Below are 26,885 nucleotides of genomic sequence, written 5' to 3' on the forward strand. Positions count from 1 at the left end.
CACAGTCATTACTACTATTGCCCAATAGATAATCATCAGATGTTCGTTCATCTACAATTTGTAAACCCTACGCAGCTGTAATGCGTCTGATCGTCTCGAAAAAGAAATAGCTACTAAAAGTGTTTTTGCAAAGCCAAACTGAAGTGAGCGTGAAATGCAAAGATGTTTTCCATTGGCTCAATGCAAACAGATGATTGTTTCCTTTAAATCAGGCGGAGGTACAATAGGCTAATTATATATTCTTAATACAGAGTAACAAAGCACTGATAAAACTTAATCGTACTCCAGGACACATTACCATCACGGCAACAACGACCAATAACAATTTATTTCATTGTCAACTTGATATTCATTATTTTGTAGTTTATGATAGAATAGCATGTGGATATTATAAAAATAAAGATAAAGTAAATAAACTTACTTGTTGAAAAATGTTTTCAGTCAAATTTTAGTAGAAGGCTCCGAATTATAGCGATTCTCATAATAAAAAATCACCCATTTGCTCATTTTTACAAAAACCAATTATTTGTGCCAAACTAGCTAAAGGAATAACTACGCAAACCATTTTTGCCGAAGCTTGCTGTTATTTTTCACATTTGCAATAAGTTTTTTATCTCGTGACTGTTATGTAGTAATAAAATTGATATGTATGTTATTTGGAGTCATTCGCTCATGGTCTAAGTTTTTAATACTAAATTGGAAGATAATTTATAGTCCGATTACAAATTCTGTCTAACGTTCGATCAAGGTTATGTAAAATCTCTACAGAACTAAGTAGCAGTGTAATCTATTACACTCTTTTTGTAGGTTTAGATGAGAGTGATTTGAGCAGCACTTCAGCAATAAACATGATACCATGGCAATGGTGGAAGTGTTTCCGCAAGCTCTGGCCATGCATTTCTGCTATCTCACTCTGTATACTGCTGCTTGAAAAAGTCGCAAGAACAAGATTAGCCGAATTATTTGCCGACTCCATCTCCGAACGGGATGATTGCATTGAGTTAGCAAAAAGGGTCATCAATAAAGGGTATTATAAGGTGCAACCAGCAAAGTTAGTTGACTTTTTGACACCGTTTACCCAAAAAGAACTAAAGGAATGGAAACCTCAACAGTTTCCAGATTTTGTAAAAAGAACTTCCAGAGCTGAAAAGACAATGTTGCTGGAATCACTTGAAAATGTTGAAGGAGGCAGACTCAAAGACGAAGCTCAGAAGCTCCAGAAAAAGTGAAAGAAAGCAGAATCGGATCTACAAGCGAGTGCAGGCAAAATCTTATCAAGTTGCGAGAAAGACACTTTGATCAGAATCGAACATAAAATGAACGAGATGTATTCGGCTGCTGACAAATGGAGAGATTGGTTGATCCGAGTTTTTAGCGGGCCGCCAATCGATGAGGACTTTGGGACTTTTTTAGATAAGAAAAGTGAAAGTGAGCTGGGAGTTTTGTTCAGCGCTCTAAAAGAAGCTGCAACTGATAAGACTTCTCTTCCAAGCAGTCGCAATGATAAGCCTTTTAATGATTTCAAGAGAGAATATGGACAAAGAAATCACTTCAACTTGTCTTTGGAAAAGCGAGCCTCAAAAATGTTCTCATCGGATAGAGCCTACTTTGTTGAAAAGATGATGGATCAAGGTCAAACCCGAGATGTTGCAAACGCATTTGCAACTCGCATTGTAGAGCATATTGAAAAATGTGAGGAGGCTGAGAAACATCTGGGAAACGTTGCTAAAGTTCTACAAGCTGGTACTCCGAGTGACGATGAAATAAAGTATTTGAGAGAATGGAAGATGTACTGCAAAGCCCATCAGAGTTCGAAAGAAAATGCCATTCTAATTTTGTCATCGGGCAATTCCGAGTTATATAAAACCTTGAACGAGAAACTGGAAGGCGCATTCACTCGCCGTGGTATGATACTGAAAAGATGGCAAAGGTTTTTCGCGACATCTGAGGACGTTGCTGCAGACGACGTTGAAAAACGTTTGAAAGAAGACGAGATGGGGTATTTTTATGAAGTGCTCGATAAGGTTCTTCAGCAATCGCCTACCCAGGATTTGGAGGTAACACAATTGTTCCAAGACGCTATGCAAGAGAATAAGTTTGTAGACTCACACTTGGGTCAACTCTTACTACGCTGTAAAAACGATTTCCTTGACCAATTCATTAAGGAGCTGAGACAACTGGTAACTTGTAAAGCGATTCTTTCTGCATCCCTGACCATGGGAGATTTCATACAGGCTATGAAAGACCAAAAGGCTAAAATAAAACACGTGGATCTGGAGAAATTGCGTGACCTTGTAAAGATTGGCAATGACGTTGTGAAGGTGCGATTTGAATTCGAACACAATGAACAGAGAGAAAGGTACATCAAAGGAATAAATGACTTGGCAGAACAAACTGGTCGGCTAAAGGTATTTTTATCAGCATAGTTACAGTAACAATCGGAGAGTTATTTTACCGAAAACTTTTAAATAAGGCAAAATCTCTCAACTATTATTTTAATAGTTACAAACTATGCGCTTAGGCTTTTTAGACTGTGTTCATAACTTGAGTTTGTGCAAACCTACATATCTTGCATCTTAATCTGTAATTAATATGGCCTTCAGTGACATGTTTGTGTGTGCTGTAGGAGGTCGAGGACATACTTCTTGTTGTTGGTTCTGAGAAAGCACCAGAATTCATCGAATACGTGATAAGGTATGAGTCATTTTTTCTTATCACCACCAAACCTTGACTTTCAATGACGTAATTGCATTACTGTGCCAAAGAGCCTGTTCAGGTCATTCATAAAGCCAAAAATAAGCAGGTTCCCTGTAGCTCTACTTATTTTTATTAGCAATGTCCTTTAGTTTCCACATATAGTTCAACATTAACACTGCACTCAGCTATTTTAGTAAAATTCACCGTGAAGTTGTTTCTGAAACCCTTCGTCCTCCCAACCTGGAATTGTAGCATACTCCTTTCCTTGGTTTACTTGCTGCAAAATGTGCTGTGACCTTGTTTTACTAGAAATTTTATCCTTGTCGGAAGCTACTTTATATAGGAAGGGTTTCTGATATGGATTGCTGACAATGATGTAGACTGGCATGGAGCGGGTGCTTGATCATACCATTGGTTGTTTTTAACCCTTCATGGTAGCAGGAATGGCAAGTTGTGGTATCATATTAAATATATTTAGTTGACTCTTGTCTTGCCAGCAGTATGAGGAAGTGCAAAATGAAGTAATTTATTGGTTGAAAATCTCTCGCATGTCAAAACAAGATTACCATATAGAAAGTACATATACTTGCAGGTTAGTTGAACAGGATGGCTCTGATGCTGTAGTAAGACAAGCTAGTACAGGTGGCTCTGATGCTGTAGTAAGACAAGCTAGTACAGGTGACTCTGATGTAAAATATGTGATGTTGCCAACAACAACAGAGAAAGCTGAAACTGTCCCACACACATCAGGTATGTCTTCTGTTAGCAGCACTGTAGGTGGTTCGTATGCTGAAACATCCAATTCAATCTACGCTAGTGGATTTCCTCTTTATTTACTTTTTGCGTTTGTCTTTTTTATCTTATACGTTTGTTCCTAGACAGAAGCCTGAATAGTAGGGTAGGGCTTTCTTTCTTTTGTACTTTTGGAATGCCACTTTATATTATTATATTATTATAATTATTATGATTAGCGTACAAAAAAATGTTTAGCTAATGTTTTAATTCTCACTCTCAGGATGACAGTCACACTCATTGCTGGATAGCACTGTCACATACCATGAGCCATCATCAAGATACACAAAAGCACAACCGTCGTCAGGTAAAATTGGGAAGTGGCTAACCGTTCCAGCACACAAGCAGAGCAACCAATCACTGTTCCAAAGCATCACTAAACACTATAAATGTTACCACATCATAGCGCTCAACCAATGAACAAGAATCGTTGCTAAGGATTCCCTCGATGTCGTGCTTCCATAAATAGACAGTAAGACACTCGCCAAAGATACGTTCATTCTTTGTGTTTTTAACTTATTTGTTATTTACCTATATGTTTTTTTCATTCATAATATATATTATCATTTGTACTGGTTTAAACACTCTGTTACGTGTCACCATATCATCACATTATAAACATGACCTATAGTACTCACTAAAGCTGATAAGCTTGCAGTGTCTTCAGCTAGCAATAGATTATTCAGATCCATAGAGATAACCAGTTCAACAAGAGCGAGGTGTATGCACAGTGGAGAACAGCAGTGTAATTGTGTGACAGTTTGATTTGGTGTAAATACAACTGACGGTTGACTATTACTAGATGGTGAATGGAAGATAAAGTGCTGAATACAAACATATATCATACATTTTGGTGATAGTGTCAACAACAATCATCTCCCTTGATTTGTCTTAAAATGATGCTTGCAAAATTGATGATGTGCTCGTCAGCATTTGAGTTACAAATACTAAACAAGAGAGAGTAGGACTGGTAGGTAGGATCTCTGAAATTTAAAAAGTCGCTGTGTGCAACAGTTTGTGGTACATACCAATGATAATTGCTACACTAGTGAGTTGTAGAACTGTTAATGTTAGTTTTTATAGCTCCCTACTTTGTAGAGTCCAAAGTATATCAAAATTATATGTAAACAGAAAGTTAACAAACAATTGTGCAATAAAATAAAATCAAGAAAAAATCAATCACAAAACCTCAGCAGCTATTTGGTTTGGCTTTGCAGAAGTAGGCCATCATTTCTGCAAACTACTATGGAAAATGTTTTGTAGTGTTAGCTATATTTATTGAAAATCTCTCGCATGTCAAAACAAGATTACCATATAAAAAATACATATACTTGCAGGTTAGTTGAACAGGATGGCTCTGATGCTGTAGTAAGACAAGCTAGTACAGGTGGCTCTGATGCTGTAGTAAGACAAGCTAGTACAGGTGGCTCTGATGCTGTATTAAGACAAGCTAGTACAGGTGGCTCTGATGCTGTAGTAAGACAAGCTAGTACAGGTGACTCTGATGCTGTAGTAAGACAAGCTAGTACAGGTGGCTCAGATGCTGTAGTAAGACAAGCTAGTACAGGTGACTCTGATGTAAAATATGTGATGTTGCCAACAACAACAGAGAAAGCTGAAACTGTCCCACACACATCAGGTATGTCTTCTGTTAGTAGCACTGTAGTTGGTTCATATGCTGAAACATCCAATTAGATCTAGGCTAGTGGATTTCCTCTTTATTTACTGTTTGCGTTTGTCTTTTTTATCTTACACTTTTGTTCCTAGACAGAAGCCTGAATAGTAGGGTAGGGCTTTCTTTCTTTTGTACTTTTGGAATGCCACTTTATATTATTATATTTATTATATTATTATAATTATTATGATTAGCGTACAAACAAATGTTTAGCTAATGTTTTAATTCTCGCTCTCAGGATGACAGTCACACTCATTGCTGGATAGCACTGCCACTCACAATGAGCCATCATCAAGAGAAACAAAAGCACAACCGTTGTCATGTAAAATAGGGAAGCGGCTATCCTTTCCAGCACACAATCAAAGCAACCAAACACTGTTCCAGACTATTACTAAACACTATAAATGCTACCACATCATAGCGCTCATCCAATGAACAAGAATCGTTGCTAAGGCTTCCCTCGATGTCGTGCTTCCATAAATAGACAGTAAGACACTCGCCAAAGATACATTCATTCTTTGTGTTTTTAACTTATTTGTTATTTATCTATAATATATAATTTTTTTTCATCCATTATATATATTATCATTTGTACTGGTTTAAACAATTTGTTATGTGTCACCATATCATCACATTATAAACATGACCTATAGTACTCACTAAAGCTGATAAGCTTGCAGTGTCTTCAGCTAGCAATAGATTATTCAGATCCATAGAGATAACCAGTTCAACAAGAGCGAGGTGTATGCACAGTGTAGAACAGCAATGTAATTGTGTGACAGTTTGATTTGGTGTAAATACAACTGACGGTTGACTATTACTAGATGGGGAATGGAAGATAAAGTGCCGAATACAAACATATATCATACATTTTGGTGATCGTGTCAACAACAATCATCTCCCTTGATTTGTCTTAAAATGATGCTTGCAAAATTGATGATGTGCTCATCTGCATTTGAGTTACAAATACTAAACAAGAGAAAATAGGACTGATAGGTAGGATCTGTGAAATCTAAAAAATTGTCACATGCAACAGTTTGTGGTACATACCAGTGATAATTGCTACACAAGTGAGTTGTAGAACTTTTAAAGTTAGTTTTGACAGCTTGCTACTACATAGAGCTCGTCTGGAAGGTTGCCAATTATTTATGTAAACATCTAGTATAATATAGCATGTTTGCTTTGTCACAACAAAGAGGGGGTCATTCTACACAGGATGAGAGGCACTATAAAGAACACCCAACAGTTTCCCTTTCAAGTCTTTCCAATTAAAAATATGTTCATCAATAGAACAAAACTAAAAATAGAAATATAGTGTGAACCTGATGATGACAGAAAAAGTTAACAAAACAGTTGACCTTATTTCAACTTGAACTTATTCGAAAAATCCCAATTCCAAAATTACAATATGTAGCTTCAACCTCTTTAAAAATTTATCTCATAGCTATTACAAAATGCTAAGTTTATGAAATGCATATCTTAGATGTCAGTTATGAAGACTTCAATTCCAATGTAATGACCTGCCAGTAAGTAGACTGCTAGCTGACATCTGGTCTTCACAGGCAAGGTTGATACTGAAGCTCTGCATACCTGCAATCACACACTCAGGCTATTGTTATTGGTTTATCATCAAGCTGTTTGCTATTGGTCTTTTGTCATCAAAAGCTCCTTATTATAGGACCAGATAATAGAACTGTATGGACACAAGTGGCAGTTGGCTTTTATGGACCTTCGAAAATTGGTTTTGTTATTATAATGGCCAGGCAAATATTTATGTCAATATCTAATCAATTATAACACAATGCTTGCATGTCCTCAACAAAGGAGGCGTCCTACTAGGAATGCTGCAGAGGACGCTGATCATTAATGGAAAGGATTGCCAAGTCAGCATATTTAGACTATATGGTTATACTATTGTGCAATATGTATGTATGGGGGGGGGGGTGCGTATCGCTCTTAGTATTAGAAGTTATGCTAGTTTCTATTTTCCGAGCTGTGCTTTTGGTTGAATTCAGATGAAGCTTCATGGAACACTTACTGTTAGTTTATCTTTTATTATTAAATCGTTCAATAATTATATGTCTAGGAATTATACAGTAATGTTGGCTTTACTTGTTACTACAGCTATTAAACTATTACCACCCAAGAGCATCGTGTAAATGTTCTGTTTTATGGCTTTGTCATAGCAAATAGAATTACAAGCTTTGCTGTCTTCCCAGCTTCAGTTGAAATTCTGTGTACATATTTAGAGAGCGAGAAAAGTCTGATTTTAACCCACTGAACCTCATGGTCAGAATTATCTGCTTGCATGAGTAAATTTATTATTGTGTACATGAATTCTTTATGACTAGTTTTGTAGCAAAATCGCAATGACTGGTAATCTCAGTTTAGAACCCATTTTTAGCGGCAACAAAAGTTGTCAAAAAGAGATATCTGTCAATATAAAGTATTTACCACTTGTGCCCTTTTCTATTAGCAAACAGTGAGTAATTATGGTTTGAAAACTTCAGCAACGCGTGTGAGATTTTTAATTTCAAAGAACTTACAGCAGAGGTAGATGAATTAAAAGATCAAAAGTCATATCAAGACAACATTATTGATGAAAGACATAACCGCATACCGACTGGAACATCGTGAGGCAGAAAGGTTACAAACTATTGATTACCTTAAAGAGATGACTAAAGAGATGTTACAAATGTGTCAATCAGCTTAACACAACTAAACTCAACTAATAAAATAAAATAAATAGTCTCATACCTTTATTCATGATTGCCGAGGAAAGATAACTTCATCTAGTAATTATCCACTGTCATTACAATATTTAATAGAGTGATTTTGATTAACTACTGCTGTTCTTATTGACTTCTTATCTTGTTTTATATTTTATATTAATTATAGACCAGTAGAGGAGCGCTTTTTCTTTTCTGACTACGCTATTTCTTTATGTAATTACGCAACTTTCTGTATTGTGTGGTTGCTTATTTATCTATAATATAATTTATAATTTGTATTGCAGTAAACAATCCGCTACGTGTCACCCTAACATCACATTATTTATAAACCCGACCTACAGTGCTCATTAAAGCTGATTAAAGCTTGCAGTGTCTTCAGCTAGTAATAGAGTATTCATAATCATAGAGATAACCAGTCAAACAAGAGCGAGGTGTATGCACAGTGTAGAACAGCAGTTTAATTGTGTGACAGTTTGATTTGGTGTGAATACAACTGACAGTTGACTATTACTAGATGGTGAATGGAAGATAAAGTGTTGAATACAAACATATATCATACGTTTTGGTGATCGGGTCAACAAAAATTGTCTCTTTTGATTTGTCTTAAAAGGATGCAGGCAAAATTGATGATGTGCTCATCAGCATTTGAGTTACAAATACTAAACAAGAGAGAATAGGACTAGTAGGTAGGATCACTGAAATCTAAAAAGGTTGTCACGTGCATCAGCTTGTGGTACATACCAGTGATAATTGCTGCACATGTGAGCTGTAGAACTTTCAAAGTTAGTTTTGACAGCTTGCTACTACATAGAGCTTTTGTGGAGGTTTGCTAATAATTTATGTAAACATTTGGTCTAATATAGCATAATGTTTGCTTAGTCACAACAAAGGAATCGTCCTACCCCGGGTGTTGTAAGAAACACTTGACAGTCTTCCTTTCAATTGCTATTACCAATTAAAGATATGCCTGTCAGTAACACAAAACATGAAATGCAAATATAGTATGAACCTGATGATGACAGAAAAGTTTCAAAAATCAGTTGATTTTATTTCTGCTTGAAATTGGTTGAAAAAGTCAAATTTTTAAATTACAGTGTGCAGCTTCAACATCTTTGAAATCAATGAGGTGTGTGTATCTCTATTCTATAATTGTTACACAATGCAAAGTTACACAATGAAATGCACCTTTAAGATGCCAGTTATAAAAACTTCAACTCGAGTCGTCATTACATGCCGGCAGGTAAACAGTTAGCTGACATCTGACCTTCACAGGCAAGGTTGATACTTGATGCTTTGGGTACCTGCAATTACACACTCAGGCTATTGTTATTAGTTTTTTATCAAGCTGTTTACTATTGGTCTTTTGTCATGAAAAGGTCTTTATTCAAATGCCAGATAACATAGGTAGCTCTTACACATATAAGATTTCATTAAAGTAAATTTCTCTATAGACACAAGTGGCAGCTGGCTTTTGTGAACCTTTGAAAAAATTTTTTTGTAATTTTAAAAGCAAGCCAATTGTTTACATCAATATCTAGTCAATTATAACATAATGCTTGCATGTCCGCAACAAAGGAGTCGTCCTACTAGGAACGCTGCAGAAGATGCTGATCATTAATGGAAAGGATTGCCTGGTTCAAATATTTAGGCTATATGGTTATACTATGGTTATACTATTGTCTAACATGTATGGGGGGGGGGTGCGTATCGTTCTTAGTATTAAAAGTGATGTGAGTTTTTATTTTCCTAGCTGTGCTTCTGGTTGAATTCAGATGCAGCTTCATAGAACCTGTTGGTTTATCTTTTATCATTAAATCGTTCAGTAATTATATGTTTGGAAATTCTACAGTAATGTTGGCTATACTTGTCACTACAGCTATTAAACTATTACCACCTACAAGCACTGCGTAAATGTTCTGTTTTATAGCTTTGTCATAGCAAATAAAATTAGAAGTTGCTGCTCTTCTGGAAGAATAGAAAATTTGTGAACACTGCAACAGATGTATTTAGTACTCTACATGGCTACAACTATTTCTGTACAAGCACTACTTGTCTTTTTAATGTAAATAGTTCAATTGCTGTTGAATATTGCGTGAACATGTTAAATGAAGGCTAAAGCTGATGAGATGTCTACTAACATATGCTTTTCATGTCTAGAAAATAGACTTGCTGTATTTACAGAAAATCTTTTGTGTTTTCAAGTTGAGCTTTCATGATAGGTAGGTGTACAGTATTTAAGATATACAATACACACATCATGCACTACAACATAGGCCGACTTTGAATATTATAGTAGACATCATGGTAGTTAAAAAGTTAGTAGAGTCACACTCAACCATGATTGGTCGAATAAAAAGGTTGAGAGGCAACCAAACACGCAAATGATGGCTGATAATTAGCAATGAATCATTCTATTGTCCCATACTAAGCAATCACAAGCGCATCTGAGAATCGTTCACTCATTTCTCTGTCAGCCAACTCAAGCACTGGAAGATAAACAAGTTTACTACAGAAGTCGTCTACCTTGTGTCTTTCCCATGCTGTTTAGAGACCTTACGAATAGAGAACTGAGTACATTACAGCAGGTAAAGTTGGATCTGACTTTAAGGTAGGTCATTTGGATAAAGCCAAAGTTCATAGGAGCTGTAATTTAGTTCTTATCTCCTTCTCACAACTTATTACTTGTAATTTTTACTAGTGACAGAAAACTGTACGAACGTAGAAAGTAATTTTGTTTATTTTCCTCTCCTTACAAATGTATGTAACATGTAGCCATATTGTGAGTGGTTGTTGTCTATTTTCAACTAGCTGCTATGTTATAAACAACTTCTGTACCTTGTATGTGCATCATAGTGATCTCTTTGTATATTATTGTACAAATTATAGTGAATGGTTGTTGTCTATTTTGGTGATTACAAGCTCTTAAAAGCTTTCAGAATAGGGCGTTTTTTTGCGATCGCTGCGATTAACTGTTCGTTTTTTAGCTTTTAAAAGCTTGTAATCCCATTTCCACATGTTTTGCACCTACAACACAGCAAAGTAAGACATGGGGAATTTTTGATACCAAATAACTGTAATGTGAATTTTGTTGCAAGTCAACCTTTGTTGTAAATTCCGCTTATTGTGAGCCGTTTAAATAAAGTTTTTGTTTGTGACAACATAAAAATTCCGTATCAAGCAAAGCGTCATGTTGGCGCTGACTCTTTGATTTGAATGACGGCAATCTAATAGCTAACCTTAAAAGTGTCATTTTTTCTTTTGCCCCTTTCGAGAGAGATTATGACATCTAGGGTTACTTCTATTGTATACACTAGTACCTTCTCAGTCTAGCATGCCGTGAGAGATCGTCACATTTGCTGATAAATTACAGAGAATAAGTAGCTGCACAAGTATTCAGAAATATCCAAGGGCAGTTGATTAGTGCAGGTGTTTGAAAGACCACCCACTGAGGTGAGCTTGAAAAAATCTTGGAACAGATTAAGCAATTTACATTTACTTCCTTGTTTGTATAGGGTAGAATCTCTATAAAGAAAACCTTCTCAAAACAGATTATTTATGTTTTGTTTCATGTACAAAACCTGATATATAAACATATTTAAACATGCATATGCTAGACAGTATGTAACACACAATTCATAAAATTGAACACAGACCCAAATGTAGACTACATTTCAACATTTCAACCCTAAAGTCAACTTATTCTGCAATGAGTTGAATTGCTTAAAGTTAACTGGTTGTTGAGGCTCATGAAACATCGTTCATCACCTCCAAAGTCACAGTGGTTTTGGGGATGTCATGCTCATATACTATGCCATCAAAATACTTCTGTTTACAGAAGAGTCATATGAGCTACGGCCAAATTTTATGACTAATTAAAATCAAAAAGATGGATCCACCAGAACATATTCCAGCAACACAGTCCCTGAGCAGCTCCAAGTCTCCAAGTGAGTGTTACTTTTTCATTCAAATAGTTAGCTAAATCTTCCTACTTTACTGTCAAGTAGGAAGATGGTCTGATAGGAATTGTTGAATGCATATTGTGTTCTGTAACTATCTGTCTGTTTTAGCATTCAGTGTTATTATAAATAAGTGATCAGTGTAACATAATTCACACTGGTGAAGGAAATAATGCCAATGGTATTGCATTGAAACCATGATGTTCTCTTTAATTCCCTGCAATAAGCCTATTGTTGTTTTTCTTTCTCTTTTCTCAGAACTTTGCCCTACAACCAATCATCTGTTTCATATCTTGTCATATTTTCAAAAGTAACTGAAGCACATTCAGGGAAATCTAACCTACCATTTATATTTATGGTTCTCTAGTTAGTCAACCTTGTCAAGAGCACTCAGATGTTGAAGGAGAGATGGTTTTACCAAAACTGAAGTCTGAGACTGACCCATATGTTGAAAAAGTGATGGATTTACCAAAACTGGAGTCTGAGAGTGACCCATATGTTGAAAAAGTGATGGATTTACCAAAACTGGAGTCTGAGACTGACTCAAAGTCTACAGGTTCGTTTTCATTTATTGTTGATCATTTACTTGATTTCTAAATATATCAGGAGTTGTCTGCTCAGCTACAAAGTTCTGTAAGTTGTATAACATACAACATATCATGCAAGTATTTATTTTAAACTTCAAACAAAGTTTGATGTTGTCAACAACAACAGAGAAAGCTGTAACTGTCCCACACACTTCACTTCAGGTATCTCTCCTGCTAGCAGCACTCTAGGTTTATGTGCTGAAACACCCAATTAGATCTACATTAGGGAATTTCCTCATCATTAGAAGTATCCTAATTATATTGTCGCTGAGATATTTGAGCTTGCTTTGTTGAAGTCTGTAGTTGTGTCATTGATGAAATCTTCAGCTTGTTGTAGTCATAATCAGAACAACTATTAAACGCCAGAGCTATTCAACACAAATTGATTATCAGGTTTAAATAAAATAATTTCATCAGCCTTGGATGACATCTACCTGGCTTCAGGTTTACATTGAACATAAAGTATGAAGCAGAGAGCTTGCTTTAACCTACAATGTCCTAGTGACACAATTTACCACTTATTTTAAAGACACAAGTCTCACAGACAGAAAACTGACAGTGATTGTGACGGGTAAAATCCTAATGACAGAAAGGGATCATTTTCATGTTTATCATACAAAAACAATCATTTTCGCTTCACTAGCTAAAGAAAGCACTGTTCAAACTATCTCTAAAATTTGTTAGCATTGTAACATCTGTAATTTTATTATTCTCTTACAACTTAGGCATTTACTAGTTTATATGACTTGGGGTTGTTTACTCCTGGTGTATGGTTTTGACACGAAACTAGAAAATCATTTATAGGTTGACTACAAATTTTGTCTACTATTTGGTCAGCCATGTGGTTATGTGCAACCTCTCCACAGAACTGAATAGTGGTATAATCTTTTACACCATTTTGTAGGTTCAGATGAGGGTGGTTTGAGCAGCATGTCAAAAATAGAAATGCCAACCCTTCAATGGTTGGAGGGTTTTCCCGCGTTGTTGCCATTCATTTGCGCTATCTCACTCTGTGTATTTTCGCTCGAGAAAATCTTCAAACCAAAAGTAGTAAAATTATTTGCTGATTGCGTTTCTGAAAAGGATGATTGTTTACAGCAAGTACGGCAAGTCGTCAAGAGAGGGCGTGAAAAGAAACAACCAGCATGTCTAGTTGACTTTTTGGAAACCTGTACCCAAAAAAAACTACAAGAATGGGAACTTCAACAGTTTTTAGATTTTGTAAAAGGAACTTCCAGAGCTGAGAAGACAATGTTGCTGGAATCACTTGAAAATGTTGAAGGAGGCAGTCTCAAAGACGAAGCTCAGAGGCTCCAGAAAAGGCGAAAGAAAGCAGAATCAAATCTGCGAGTGAGTGCAAGCAAAGTCTTGCAAAGTTGCAAGAAAAACATTTTGACCAGAATCCAACATGAAATGAGCAGGATGTATTCGGATGCTGACAAATGGAGAGATGAGTTCATCGAATTTTTTAGCGGGCCGCCAATCGATGAGGCTACTATTAGGACTTTTCTAAACAAGAAAAGTGAAAGTGAGCTGGGGGTTTTGTTCAGCGCTCTAAATAAAGCTGTAATTTGTAAGACTTCTCCTTCAAGCACTCACAATGATAAGCCTTTTAATGATTTCAAGAAAGAATATGGACAAAGAAATCGATTCAAATTGTCTTTGAAAAAACAAGCTTCAAAAATGTTCTCATCAGATAGAACCTATCTTGTTGGTAAGATGGTGGATGAGCGTCTAACCCAAGATGGTGTTCTTGTTGAAAAGATGGATGAACGTCAAATCCGAGATGATGCAAACGCATTTGCAACTTACATTGTAGAGCATATTGAAAAATGTGAAGAGGCTGAGAACCATCTGAAAAGGGTTGCTAACGTTGTACAAGCTGGTACTCGGCTTGACACTGAAACAGAGTATTTGAGAGAATGGAAGACGTACTGCAAAGCTCATCGGGGTTCAAAAAAATGTGCCATTCTAATTTTGTCATCGTGCAATTACGAGTTATATCAAACCTTGAACGAGAAACTGGAAGGCGCATTCACTCGCCGTGGCGTGATACTGAAAAGATGGCAACAGTTTTTCGCGACATCTGAGGACGTTGCTGCAGACGATGTTGAAAAACGTTTGAAAGAAGAAGACGAGACAGGCGATTTATATCAAGTGCTCGATAAGGTTCTTCAGCGATCGCCTACCCAGGGTTTGGAGGTAACACAATTGTTCCAAGACGCTATGCAAGAGAATAAGTTTGTAGACTCAGACTTGGGTCAACTCTTACTACGCTGTAGAAACGATTTCCTTGACCAATTCATTAAGGAGCTGAGACAACGGGTAACTAGTAAAGCGATTCTTTCTGCATCCCTGACCATTGGATGTTTCATACAGGCTGTTAAAACTCAAGCTGTTAAAATAGAACAGGTGGATCTGAACAACATGAAGAAGCTAGTAGACATTCAAAGTGAAATCCTCCACCTCCTCTTTGAGCTCAAACACCCTGAAGAGAGAGAAAGTTTAATCAAAAGTATAAATGACTTTGCGGAGCAAACTGGTCAAAAAGAGGTAGCTTTATCAGCATACCTACAAAATTAGTTTATCAGAAAGTTCTAAGTAAATTTTATGAATTTATTTAAATAATAATTTGAATAACTCGATTGATTTAACTTAGTTTTTAGTGACATGTTTGTATGCTGTAGGAAGTCGAGGACATCCTTTTTGTTGCTGATTTTGAGAGAGCATCAGAAGTCATCGAATATTCGATAAGGTATGTTTGGGAAGTGTATAGTTGATAGATATTTCATAGTTTTTTGTAAAAAAAATTTGGTCTTCATCGTAAATTGATGTTCAATAATGTAAATACATTTTTATGGGCCCACTACAGACAGATGATTGTATCCTTTCGTCCAAGTGATGACATGATAGGCTAATTACTTTACCATTAAATCAGAGATGTGTATCCGGAATATACAAAAGATTTACTTTTTGGCCATACGCAAATGTTGTGCCGAACTGCACTACACAGCTCGTGGTATGCAATGATTTAATTATTATCTGCAACCTTTTGCTAAGATAGGTGCATACAGCATGTTACGATTTGTAAAGCTGGCTCATGCAAACTTTTGTAAAATCCACCTTTTTACGGCTGTTTTTCTAAGGTCAACTTATGTAGTTCACATAAAGTTTAACCATAACACTATAGCCGTTTTTGCTTAATAGTCAGCTAACAGTTGTTTATAAAATCCTTATCTCAACTAAACTGGAAATGTATCATACTCCGCTCTGGGTTGTACTTTCTGCAAGGATTCCTGTGGCTTTGTTTTACTAGAAATGTTATCATTGTCTGAAGCTACTTCATATACAAAGGGTTTCTGGCATGGAGCAGATGCTTGGTCATACCATTGATTGTTTTTAACCCTTTATGGTAGCTGGAATGGCAAGTTGTGGTATCATATTGAATATATTTAGTTGACTCTTGTCTTGCCAGCAGTACGAGGAAGTGCAAAATGAAGTAATTTATTGATTGAAAATCTCTCGCACGTCAAAACAAGATTACTATATAGAAAGTACATATACTTGCAGGTTAGTTAAACAGGATGGCTCTAATGATGAAGTGAGACATGCTAGTGCAGGTGGTTTTGATGCTGTAGTAAGACAAGCTAGTACAGGTGGCTCTGATGCAAAATATTTGATGTTGCCAACAACAACAGAGAAAGCTGAAACTGTTCCACACACCTCAGGTATGTCTTCTGTTAGCAGCACTGTAGGTGGTTTATACGCTGAAACATCCAATTAGATCTACGTTAGTGGATTTCCTCTTCATTAAAAGTAGTAGTTTAATTATCATTGAAATATTTGATCTTCTTTCTTGAAGTCTGTAGCTGTGTCTTTGGTGAAATCTACAGCTTGTAATCATAATCAGAAGACCTTTTAAACACCAGAGCTATTGAACATCAGGTTTAAATAAGATAATTTCATCAGCCTTGCGTGACATCTCCCTAGCTTCAGGTTTGCATTGACTATAAAGTATGAAGCAAAAAGCTTGCTTTAGGTTTCAATGTCCTAGTGACACAATTTTTACCACAGAAGTTTTCTTATTGAAAACGAAAGCTGTAATGACTAAAAACTGACAGCAATGGCAGCTTGCAAAGTTTTTATGACAAAAAAGTGCCCTTCAGTAAGATTTTTTATTGAGTTTTGCGTAAAATTTAGTTAATTTTCAAAGTTTTTTAAACCTCAAACTTTAGTATGTCATAATATAACATCTTAGCTATCTTAAAGTTTAAATTTCTTAAAAATAGGCCTTGAGGTCCATTATTTATTAACGGTTTTGTGACGTCTCTTCAGGATGCAAATGCTTGCGTAAAAAGGACAACACGATAGCCGTAATACCCTAATGTGTATGGTAGGGCAGCATGTTGCAACACACTGTGTTTACTGCCTTTCAAGAATATAGTACGCCATTTCGATGTTCTGTATACTTCATCCTATTCACTAAAACTCAAGTACAAAGGAGACAACTCCTAATCAAATAAATAGTTTATTTTCAAAGCGTATTTGCATATATAAACACAACTGTAACCATATATACCTTACAATATCGAATCATTACGAAGGAATCTATTTGTTTTAACGTAAAATGCTCAAATTGAACTTAACTCATCTAAATAAAACTACAGTAAAGTCGTCCAAAATTCATAGTCGACATCCCTATTTCAGTCTTTATCATCGGCTTCCTCATCAGTGCTCTATGTTAAAAAAATGTCTCGATCGGCTATTATGGATTCATATCAGTCTTCGTTTATTGAAAGATCTTCATCTCCTCTAAGATGCTCACGTTCATAGATTTCAAATACTCACCTATGAACAACAAAGGAAATGCTTCATATTTTGAGCAGCAATAGGACAATTATTTGCAGATTACCAATAATTTTACCTGGATCATTCTCATCGATCAGCGTCAGCTCGAAACCCTTTTCTTCACTGGTCTTCACTCTTCTTCCTGTATCTAAAATACGTGGCTACGTTTGTACCTTAGAACCCTGATTACAATTTATTAAGACTCAGTAAATTAGAATGGTATGTCAACTGATTCTGATTATTATGTTAGCTGAATCATAATATAGTAAGTCATGCAAAAGTGCACACGAATCGAGTAGAATCAGGAAATTGAACATACAAACATAAGAAAACTACACAACAGCGATAAATAACTACGAGCGTGCATTGTTAGCTCGCAATAGTGCAACAATTGCAATAGAAATAACTCGCACGAAAGTAACTGCGACCATATACTAACAATTAAAAATACTTATCTCCATATGTATATAAGTACAAAATATGTATTTTAAACTGGCCTAATATCTTCTATATATATATATCAAAGTTGGTCAAATGTGTGTTTGTCCAACTATAGCTATTAAAATCTTGGAATAAAGAATCTGTATCACAGAAGATTTGAGCTCGGGCCCTCCCATTCACTAGTCCAATGCCTTACCAATTCAACCACACAAGCTTGATGAAATCATTAGGCGATATATGTCACTATATGGGAGCAAATCTAGTGTATATATCTATATATATCTCATTGTTTGTTGGTCTATATGTACATGTGTCCAATTATAATGACAAAGTTTTAACAATGAAAAATTTGCTGTGCACTGGATTTGAACTTGCAAGCCCTAGTTTAGCAGACAGGTATTTATCCAATGCTATGCATTGTCAAACTGGCTGTACTATGGAATAAATTGTGCACATACTCATTACACACGCAAATCTTATATGGCTTCAGGCTTGACACTTCAGCTAGCTTTATGCTAGAATTCTTGACCAGAAGAGAAATGATTGAACTCACATGGGCAGCAAGGCTATTGCAAAGAGATGTGGTAGGCACTGCAGTCGGAACAGTATGAATTACAAAGAAATAAACACAGTACACAGGAATAAACATCTTCATTTAAACGTTAACATGAAAAATGTTTTGTGTTGATTAAAAGTAAAATTTTCGTTCAAAATTTTTTTATTACTCAAGCAAACCGGCATTTGACTAGTTTATATGTACACATGTGTATATAAATATTAGCATAGTCATACCTTTAACTCATTCGCACCCGACCGATTTCTAGGCAATTAGCTTCAGATACCGCTACTTTTTCATAAAGTTGCCGTAATTCAAATTACTACTACAGGAGACAGACTTGAGATAATTTACTCATTCAATCTTCACAAGAACCAGCCAAGTCTTTTCTTTCAAATTATATTACATTCATATAGACAACTCATATCCCTTTTATGTAGATCCGTGCCTCAAAGAAGGTAGTTTCAGGAAATTTCCAATTTTAAAAAGATTGTTATTTGCTGAAACAAAGTTAGATTTGCGCCATAAAAATTGCAAAATATACAAAGCCTGACTGAAATTACTCATTTATTACAGACAATACATAGTTATAAGTATTATTTATACATATGTAGTTAGTCATGAACATGAAAATCATGAAACTCTACCTTCGAACTTTGCCTCACGAGTATCATTTTTCAAACAAAAGCATAGGTAATCTATATGCCAATATAACTCAAATAAAACGCCATGAAAATAGTTCAAATAATAAAAATAGTTCAATAACTCTGTCATTAACTCTTGACTTTTCAGAATTCATAGACAGCTCTGAGAATCAATATGATCCTATCGAAACTGAAAGATAACGTTAGTCTGACTACGGCTGGCAGCGTGAAGAGTGCATTTTTATTCGAGCATAACAATTCAAATTGGCAAAATTAAAAGTTAATAAAAACTTTGAAGCATTAAAAATGATGTTTTAATTTGATTTATGCAGTCTTTCAATGTCTTACCACTTTTGAATCTGCATATTTACTGCTGGAGTTGAAAAAAGATTTTCTTGAACTATAAAATTTCAAGTCGGCATGATGATTTCCGGTACTGGTAGATATTGAGATGGGTGTACTAGTTTGGTTAGAACTTTTGCAAGATACGTCATGGAGGCATATTTTAAAGTTTGTCTGATTGGCCAGAAATTTTTCTTTCTAACTAATCAAAAATATTATTTTATAATTTAAAAATAACGATGCAAGGAGTTGGTAAATTTCAGACGCGAGTTGACTCGCATTGAGTGCCTAGCAACGTTATAAATACGCCAGTTAACTCGCGCCTGGGTGCGAATGAGTTAAAAGTTTAGCCCTTATAATCATGTGATGGTAACAGGGAAATATCCAACAATAACACCACAAATTTCGAAACGTTACAGATGTAGCTCTAGAGCCTCTTGCTATTTGGTGTAGTTGTCTGGTGCCGGGTAGTTTAGCAACATTCGCTGTTACCATTGCTCAATATAACCTTGCCCTATGCAGTAAAAGTGGCAACGACTAACTCCAGCAACGATAGGCTGATCAGACATTGCCAAATGCTCATAAATGTCACAAAGCTGTCAATTACAACATCTGGCTTAGCATAAACTTTTAATTCACCTCAAATAAGTTTAACTTGCACTGTACTAAACACACACACTTAAAGCTAAGTTGCAGTATGTATTTTTAACCATTTTTCTGAAATTCAGCTTTTCATCACTGAAATTTTATCACTTATCAGCTTCTGGCTTCCCTTCCACTATAACATTTAGCGAGCCTGTTTAAAATTTTTTTCAAATTAATACGGCAAAAAAATCAAACGATGCTGTTTTCTTAATGAAGTAGGTTTTCATTAGCAGATTAAGAGAAGTTGCCTGGAATTCTGTTCAAAAGGGATTGCAACTCCAACTTTGCTGCTGGTCTTAAATGGAAAATGTTATCATTTTACACACGAAAATTGTTGAACTGAGAGAACACGGTCATCGTGTCGCTTTCAGGCGTCGTAAAAATATTTTCGGCGAAGAGGATTTCGGCGTGTATGTTATTTTGACATATGTAATAAGTACGTCGACTGCCAAATTTGAACTCGTGCAAAAATTTGGTTGAATTCCTATGGTGAGATAATATTTGAATGATGAGGTAAATAATCATCGTTTCACTTCGTAAGGTGGAAAAATCATATATCAGGGTAAGGTGTATATATCAGGTGTATATGTAAGGTATATCCTGAAGGTGCACTGTATTACTGTATTTAAAAAGAGGTAAAATCAGCCATTGAAACCAATAGGAAGCAGTCATGATGATTACTTCTGCAATTTTCTGTATAGTCTATTTTGCCAATGAAGTATATAAATATTGTTTCATTGTTGAAGATGGAGACTGTGATAGTCTTAAACGGGCGCTGTTGGCATGAATAATCATAGTTCAATTAGAGTGTCTTGTTCGCGATGTGAAATTTTTGCAGCGACAAAAACTTTGTCCAATTTTACAAAAAAAATTTTGCAATGGTGTTTCAAAATCAATTATTATTGTAAAAATATTGCTGGAAGTGTCAAATTTCCTACTTAACTGAAAGTTTGTTTGGATGGAGTAGTGAAGTAATTATAATAATTTTACAAGTAGGCCTATTACCGTATATCCTCATGTATACGCCGATTTTAAAAGGTAAAAATAAGTTACCAAACTAAGGTGTTCAGCTTGTTCATGCGTAACTCAGATTAAAAGCAAACAAAATGACATTATGCTAACTTCATTTTTGAGAGTAAAACGCAAATTATGCTAAGCATGCCAGTGTTAGCCTTTTACTTACAGATTTGTAATACAGTAGCGATGGCATACACTTGAAGCAGCTGTTGTTTTATAATAGCATGCTATGATGGCATTGATGGTCATGGTTAACTGGGCGTTTGCTTTTTACACTATTTTTTACACTTTTTACACTGCTTTTTGCATTCTATTAATGCAATTGCATTAATAGAATCCTGAGTACAGTTAGAAGATTTTACTAAAAAAATGCTCGATTTTACCCATAGAAAAACAAATGTTTTACACGGCTTCTTTAATAATGGCTACCCCTATTATTAACTCATTTGCTAGCAAATAGGTCTTTTTGCTGAGACATTAAAGTTAATTGCAACTGAATTAAAATTAAATTAAGGACAGTTACCGAAACAATTGAATATTCGACAAACCAAATATTTGAGATTGGCTCATATAAGTTGGCATAACATTTGATCAAACTAATTAGCATAAAAGTTTACCTCATATGACGCCATAAAAAATCCACAAATGTGTTGCAGAATGAGTTTGGACACCTTTTTTCATCTTCATTCGACTAATTGACAAGTTGATCTTGTTCCGAGTCAGAAGAGTTAGCACTCTTGCTATAGCTTACGGCATTATTATTACTATTAGAAATTAATACACAGTCATTACTACTATTGCTCAATAGATAATCATCAGAAGGGGGTTGATCTACAATCTGTAAACCCTACGCAGCTGTAATGCGTCTGATCATCTCGAAAAAGAAATAGCTACTAAAAGTCTTTTGCAAAACCAAACTGAAGTGAGCGTGAAATGCAAAGATGTTTTCCATTGGCTCAATGCAAACAGATGATTGTTTCCTTTAAATCAGGCGGAGGTACAATAAACTAATTATATTATCTTAATACAGAGTAACAAAGCACTGATAAAACTTAATCGTACTCCAGGACACATTACCATCACGGCAACAACGACCAATAACAATTTATTTCATTGTCAGCTTGATATTCATTATTTTGTACAGTTTATGATAGACTAGCATGTGGATATTATAAAAATAAAGATAAAGTAAATAAACTTACTTGTTGAAAAATGTTTTCAGTCAAATTTTAGTAGAAGGTTCCGAATTATAGCGATTCTCATAATAAAAAATCACCCATTTGCTCATTTTTACAAAAACCAATTATTTGTGCCAAACTAGCTAAAGGAATAACTACGCAAACTATTTTTGCCGAAGCTTGCTGTTATTTTTCACATTCGCAATAAGTTTTTTATCTCGTGACTGTTATGTAGTAATAAAATTGATATGTATATTATTTGGAGTCATTCGCTCATGGTCTAAGTTTTCAACACCAAATTGGAAGATAATTTATAGGCCGATTACAAATCCTGTCTAACGTTCGATCAAGGTTATGTAAAATCTCTACAGAACTACGTAGCAGTATAATCTATTACACTCTTTTTGTAGGTTTAGATGAGAGTGATTTGAGCAGCACTTCAGCAATAAACATGATACTATGGCATTGGTGGAAGTGTTTCCGCAAGCTCTGGCCATGCATTTCTGCTATCTCACTCTGTATACTTTCGCTTGAAAAAGTCGCAAGAACAAGATTAGCCGAATTATTTGCCGACTCCATCTCCGAACGGGATGATTGCATCGAGTTAGCAAAAAAGGTCATCAATAAAGGGTATTATAAGGTGCAACCAGCAAAGTTAGTTGACTTGTTGACACCGTTTACCCAAAAAGAACTAAAGGAATGGAAACCTCAACAGTTTCCAGATTTTGTAAAAAGAACTTCCAGAGCTGAAAAGACAATGTTGCTGGAATCACTTGAAAATGTTGAAGGAGGCAGACTCAAAGACGAAGCTCAGAAGCTCCAGAAAAAGCGAAAGAAAGCAGAATCGGATCTACAAGCGAGTGCAGGCAAAATCTTATCAAGTTGCGAGAAAAACATTTTGATCAGAATCGAACATAAAATGAATGAGATGTATTCGGTTGCTGACAAATGGAGAGATGGGTTGATCCAAGCTTTTAGCGGGCCGCCAATCGATGAGGACTTTGGGACTTTTTTAGATAAGAAAAGTGAAAGTGAGCTGGGAGTTTTGTTCAGCGCTCTAATAGAAGCTGTAACTGATAAGGCTTCTCTTCCAAGCAGTCGCAATGATAAGCCTTTTAATGATTTCAAGAGAGAATATGGACAAAGAAATCACTTCAAATTGTCTTTGGAAAAGCGAGCTTCAAAAATGTTCTCATCAGATAGAGCCTACTTTGTTGAAAAGATGATGGATCAAGGTCAAACCCGAGATGGTGCAAACGCATTTGCAACTTTGGTAGAGCATATCGAAAAATGTGAGGAGGCTGAAAAACATCTGAGAAGTGTTGCTAAAGTTGTAAAAGCTGGTACTCAAAGTGACGATGAAACAGAGTATTTGAGAGAATGGAAGATGTACTGCAAAGCCCATCAGAGTTCGAAAGAAAATGCCATTCTAATTTTGTCATCGTGCAATTCCGAGTTATATAAAACCTTGAACGAGAAACTGGAAGGCGCATTCACTCGCCGTGGTATGATACTGAAAAGATGGCAAAGGTTTTTCGCGACATCTGAGGACGTTGCTGCAGACGACGTTGAAAAACGTTTGAAAGAAGAAGACGAGCCAGGTGATTTATATGAAGTGCTCGATAAGGTTCTTCAGCAATCGCCTACCCAGGGTTTGGAGGTAACACAATTGCTCCAAGACGCTATGCAAGAGAATAAGTTTGTAGACTCACACTTGGGTGAACTCTTACTACGCTGTAGAAACGATTTCCTTGACCAATTCATTAAGGAGCTGAGACAACTGGTAACTTGTAAAGCGATTCTTTCTGCATCCCTGACCATGGGAGATTTCGTACAGGCTATGAAAGACCAAAAGGCTAAAATAAAACACGTGGATCTGGAGAAATTGCACGACCTTGTAAAGACTCGCAATGACGTTGTAAAAGTACGATTTGAGTTTAAGGACAATGAACAGAGAGAAAGGTACATCAAAGGAATAAGAGACTTTGCAGAACAAACTGGTCGGCTAAAGGTATTTTTATCAGCATAGTTACAGTAACAATCGGAGAGTTATTTTACCGAAAACTTTCAAATAAAGCAAAATCTCTCAACTATTATTTTAATAGTTACAAACTACGCGCTTAGGCTTTTTAGACTGTGTTCATAACTTGAGTTTGTGCAAACCTACATATCTTGCATCTTAATCTGTAATTAATATGGCCTTCAGTGACGTGTTTGTTGTAGGAGGTCGAGGACATACTTCTTGTTTTTGGTTCTGAGAAAGCACCAGAATTCATCGAATACGTGATAAGGTATGAGTCATTTTTTCTTATCACCACTAAACCTTGACTTTCAATGACGTAATTGCATTGCTGTACCAAAGAGCCTGTTCAGGTCATTCATAAAGCCAAAAATAAGCAGGTTCCCTGTAGCTCTACTTATTTTTATTAGCAATGTCCTTTAGTTTCCACATAGAGTTCAACATTAACACTGCACTCAGCTATTTTAGTAAAATTCACCGTGAAGTTGTTTCTGAAACCCTTCATCCTCCCAACCTGGAATTGTAACATACTCCTTTCCTTGGTTTACTTGCTGCAAAATGTGCTGTGACCTTGTTTTACTAGAAATTTTATCCTTGTCTGAAGCTACTTTGTATGCGAAGGGTTTCTGATATGGATTGCTGACACTGATGTAGACTAGATGGAACAGGTGCTTGATCATAACATTGGTTGTTTTTAACCCTTCATGGTAGCAGGAATGGCAAATTGTAGTATCATATTAAATATATTTTGTTGACTCTTGTCTTGCGAGCAGTATGAGGAAGTGGGGAGTGAAGTAATTTATTGATTGAAAATCTCTCGCATAACAAAACAAGATTACTATATAGAAAGTACATATACTTGCAGGTTAGTTGAACAGGATGGCTCTATTGATGAAGTGAGACAAACTAGTGCAGGTGGCTGTGATGCTGTAGTAAGACAAGCTAGTACAGGTGACTCTGATGTAAAATATTTGATGTTGCCAACAACAACAGAGGAAGCTGAAACTGGCCTACACACATCAGGTATGTCTTCTGTTAGCAGCACTGTAGGTGGTTCATACGCTGAAACATCCAATTAGATCTACGCTAGTGGATTTCCTCTTTATTTACTGTTTGCGTTTGTCTTTTTTATCTCACACCTTTTTCCTAGAAAGAAGCCTGACTAATAGGCCTCCTTCCTTTTGTACTTTTGGAATGGCACTTTATATCATTATAATTATTATGATTAGCGTACAAACACATCTTTAGCCAATGTTTTAATTTCCCCAGGATGACAGTCACACTCATTGCTGGATAGCACTGTCACATACCATGAGCCATCATCAAGATACACAAAAGCACAACCGTCGTCATGAAGAATTGTTAAGCGGCTAACCGTTGCAGCACACAATCAAAGCAACCAATCACTGTTCCAGAGTATTACTAAACACTATAGATGCTACCACATCATAGCGCTCATCCAATGAACAAGAATCGTTGCTAAGGATTCCCTCGATGTCGTGCTTCCATAAATAGACAGTAAGACACTCGCCAAAGATACGTTCATTCTTTGTGTTTTCAACTTATTTGTTATTTATCTATAATATATAATTTTTTTTCATCCATTATATATATTATCATTTGTACCGGTTTAAACACTCTGTTACGTGTCACCATATCATCTCAGTATAAACATGACTGACCTATAGTACTCCTTAAAGCTGATAAGCTTGCAGTGTCTTCAGCTAGCAATAGAGTAGTCAGATCCATAGAGATAACCAGTTCAACAAGAGCAAGGTGTATGCACAGTGTAGAACAGCAGTGTAATTGTGTGACAGTTTGATTTGGTGTAAATACAACTGACAGTTGACTATTACTAGATGGTGAATACAAAATAAAGTGCTGAATACAAACATATATCATACATTTTGGTGATCGTATCAACAACGATCATCTCCCTTGTTTCGTTTTGGATGCAGGCAAAATTGATGATGTGCTCATCAGCATTTGAGTTACAAATACTAAACAAGAGAGAATAGGACTGGTAGGTAGGATCTCTGAAATCTAAAAAAGTTGCCACATGCAACATCTTGTGGTACATACCAATGATAATTGCTGCACTAGTGAGTTGTAGAACTGTTAAAGTTAGTTTAGACAGCTCCCTACTATGTAGAGCTCGTCTGAATGTTTGCTAATTATTTATGTAAGCATTTAGTCTAATATAGCATAATGTTTGCTTAGTCACAACAAAGGAGTTGTCCTACCCCTGATGTAGTAAGGAACACTAGACAGTCTTCCTTTCAATTGATATTACCACTAGAAATATACGTCTGTCAATAAAACCAAAAATACAAGTATTGTATGAACGTAATGATGACAGCAAAAGTTCAAAAATCAGTTGACCTTACTTTGCCTTGGCCTTAGTCAAGAAAGTCAGATTTTAAAATTACATATGCTGCTTCAACCTTTTTTTTTAATCAGTGAGGTGTCTACATTTCTATTGCATAACCATTACACAATGCAGACTTTAGGAAATGCACCTCTAAGATGTCAGCTATGAAAACTAACCCTAGTTTTAAAGACATGCCTGCAGGTAGACCGTTAGCTGACATCTGACCTTCACAGGCAAGGTGGATACTGGCACTCAATGTACCTACAATTACACACTCAGGCTATTGTTATTAGTTTAACATCAAGCTGTTTGCAATGGGTCTTTTGTTATGAAAAGGTCTTTATTCTAGTACCACATAATGCAAGTGTATAGACGCAAGTGGCA

The 26,885-nt window shown here is 35.9% G+C and overlaps 2 protein-coding genes across 2 annotated transcripts in view; both read left to right on the plus strand.

The window, feature by feature from the left end:
• The first annotated feature begins 1,795 nt into the window (after nt 1-1,795).
• On the plus strand, nt 1,796-4,061 carry LOC137407367 (uncharacterized). The gene is made up of 4 exons (XM_068094000.1): nt 1,796-2,408; nt 2,627-2,694; nt 3,290-3,447; nt 3,713-4,061. Exons 1-4 carry the CDS (start codon nt 1,908-1,910, stop codon nt 3,715-3,717), a joined length of 732 nt encoding a protein of 243 aa, XP_067950101.1. The 5' UTR covers nt 1,796-1,907; the 3' UTR covers nt 3,718-4,061.
• A 9,218-nt stretch (nt 4,062-13,279) lies between these two features.
• The window catches only part of LOC137407366 (uncharacterized), a 39,190-nt gene continuing 25,584 nt past the window's right edge, over nt 13,280-26,885 (plus strand). Inside the window, exons 1-5 of the mRNA XM_068093999.1 lie at nt 13,280-14,992; nt 15,127-15,194; nt 16,010-16,167; nt 22,521-24,121; nt 24,334-24,401. Coding sequence (XP_067950100.1) covers nt 13,370-14,992; nt 15,127-15,194; nt 16,010-16,167; nt 22,521-24,121; nt 24,334-24,401 — 3,518 coding nt within the window. The 5' untranslated portion in view covers nt 13,280-13,369. The remainder of the gene's footprint in view (nt 14,993-15,126; nt 15,195-16,009; nt 16,168-22,520; nt 24,122-24,333; nt 24,402-26,885) is intronic.

This window comes from Watersipora subatra, chromosome 10, assembly GCF_963576615.1.
Source record: "Watersipora subatra chromosome 10, tzWatSuba1.1, whole genome shotgun sequence".
NCBI classification, from domain to species: domain Eukaryota; kingdom Metazoa; phylum Bryozoa; class Gymnolaemata; order Cheilostomatida; family Watersiporidae; genus Watersipora; species Watersipora subatra.

Excerpts from the sequence above, each read along its gene's own strand:
- LOC137407367 (XM_068094000.1), top strand. The coding sequence starts at position 1,908 with ATGATACTGAAAAGATGGCAAAGGTTTTTCGCGACATCTGAGGACGTT. Across the intron at positions 2,409-2,626 it reads AACAAACTGGTCGGCTAAAG|GAGGTCGAGGACATACTTCT; the intron begins GTATTTTTATCA and ends TGTGTGCTGTAG. Across the intron at positions 2,695-3,289 it reads TTCATCGAATACGTGATAAG|GTTAGTTGAACAGGATGGCT; the intron begins GTATGAGTCATT and ends ATATACTTGCAG.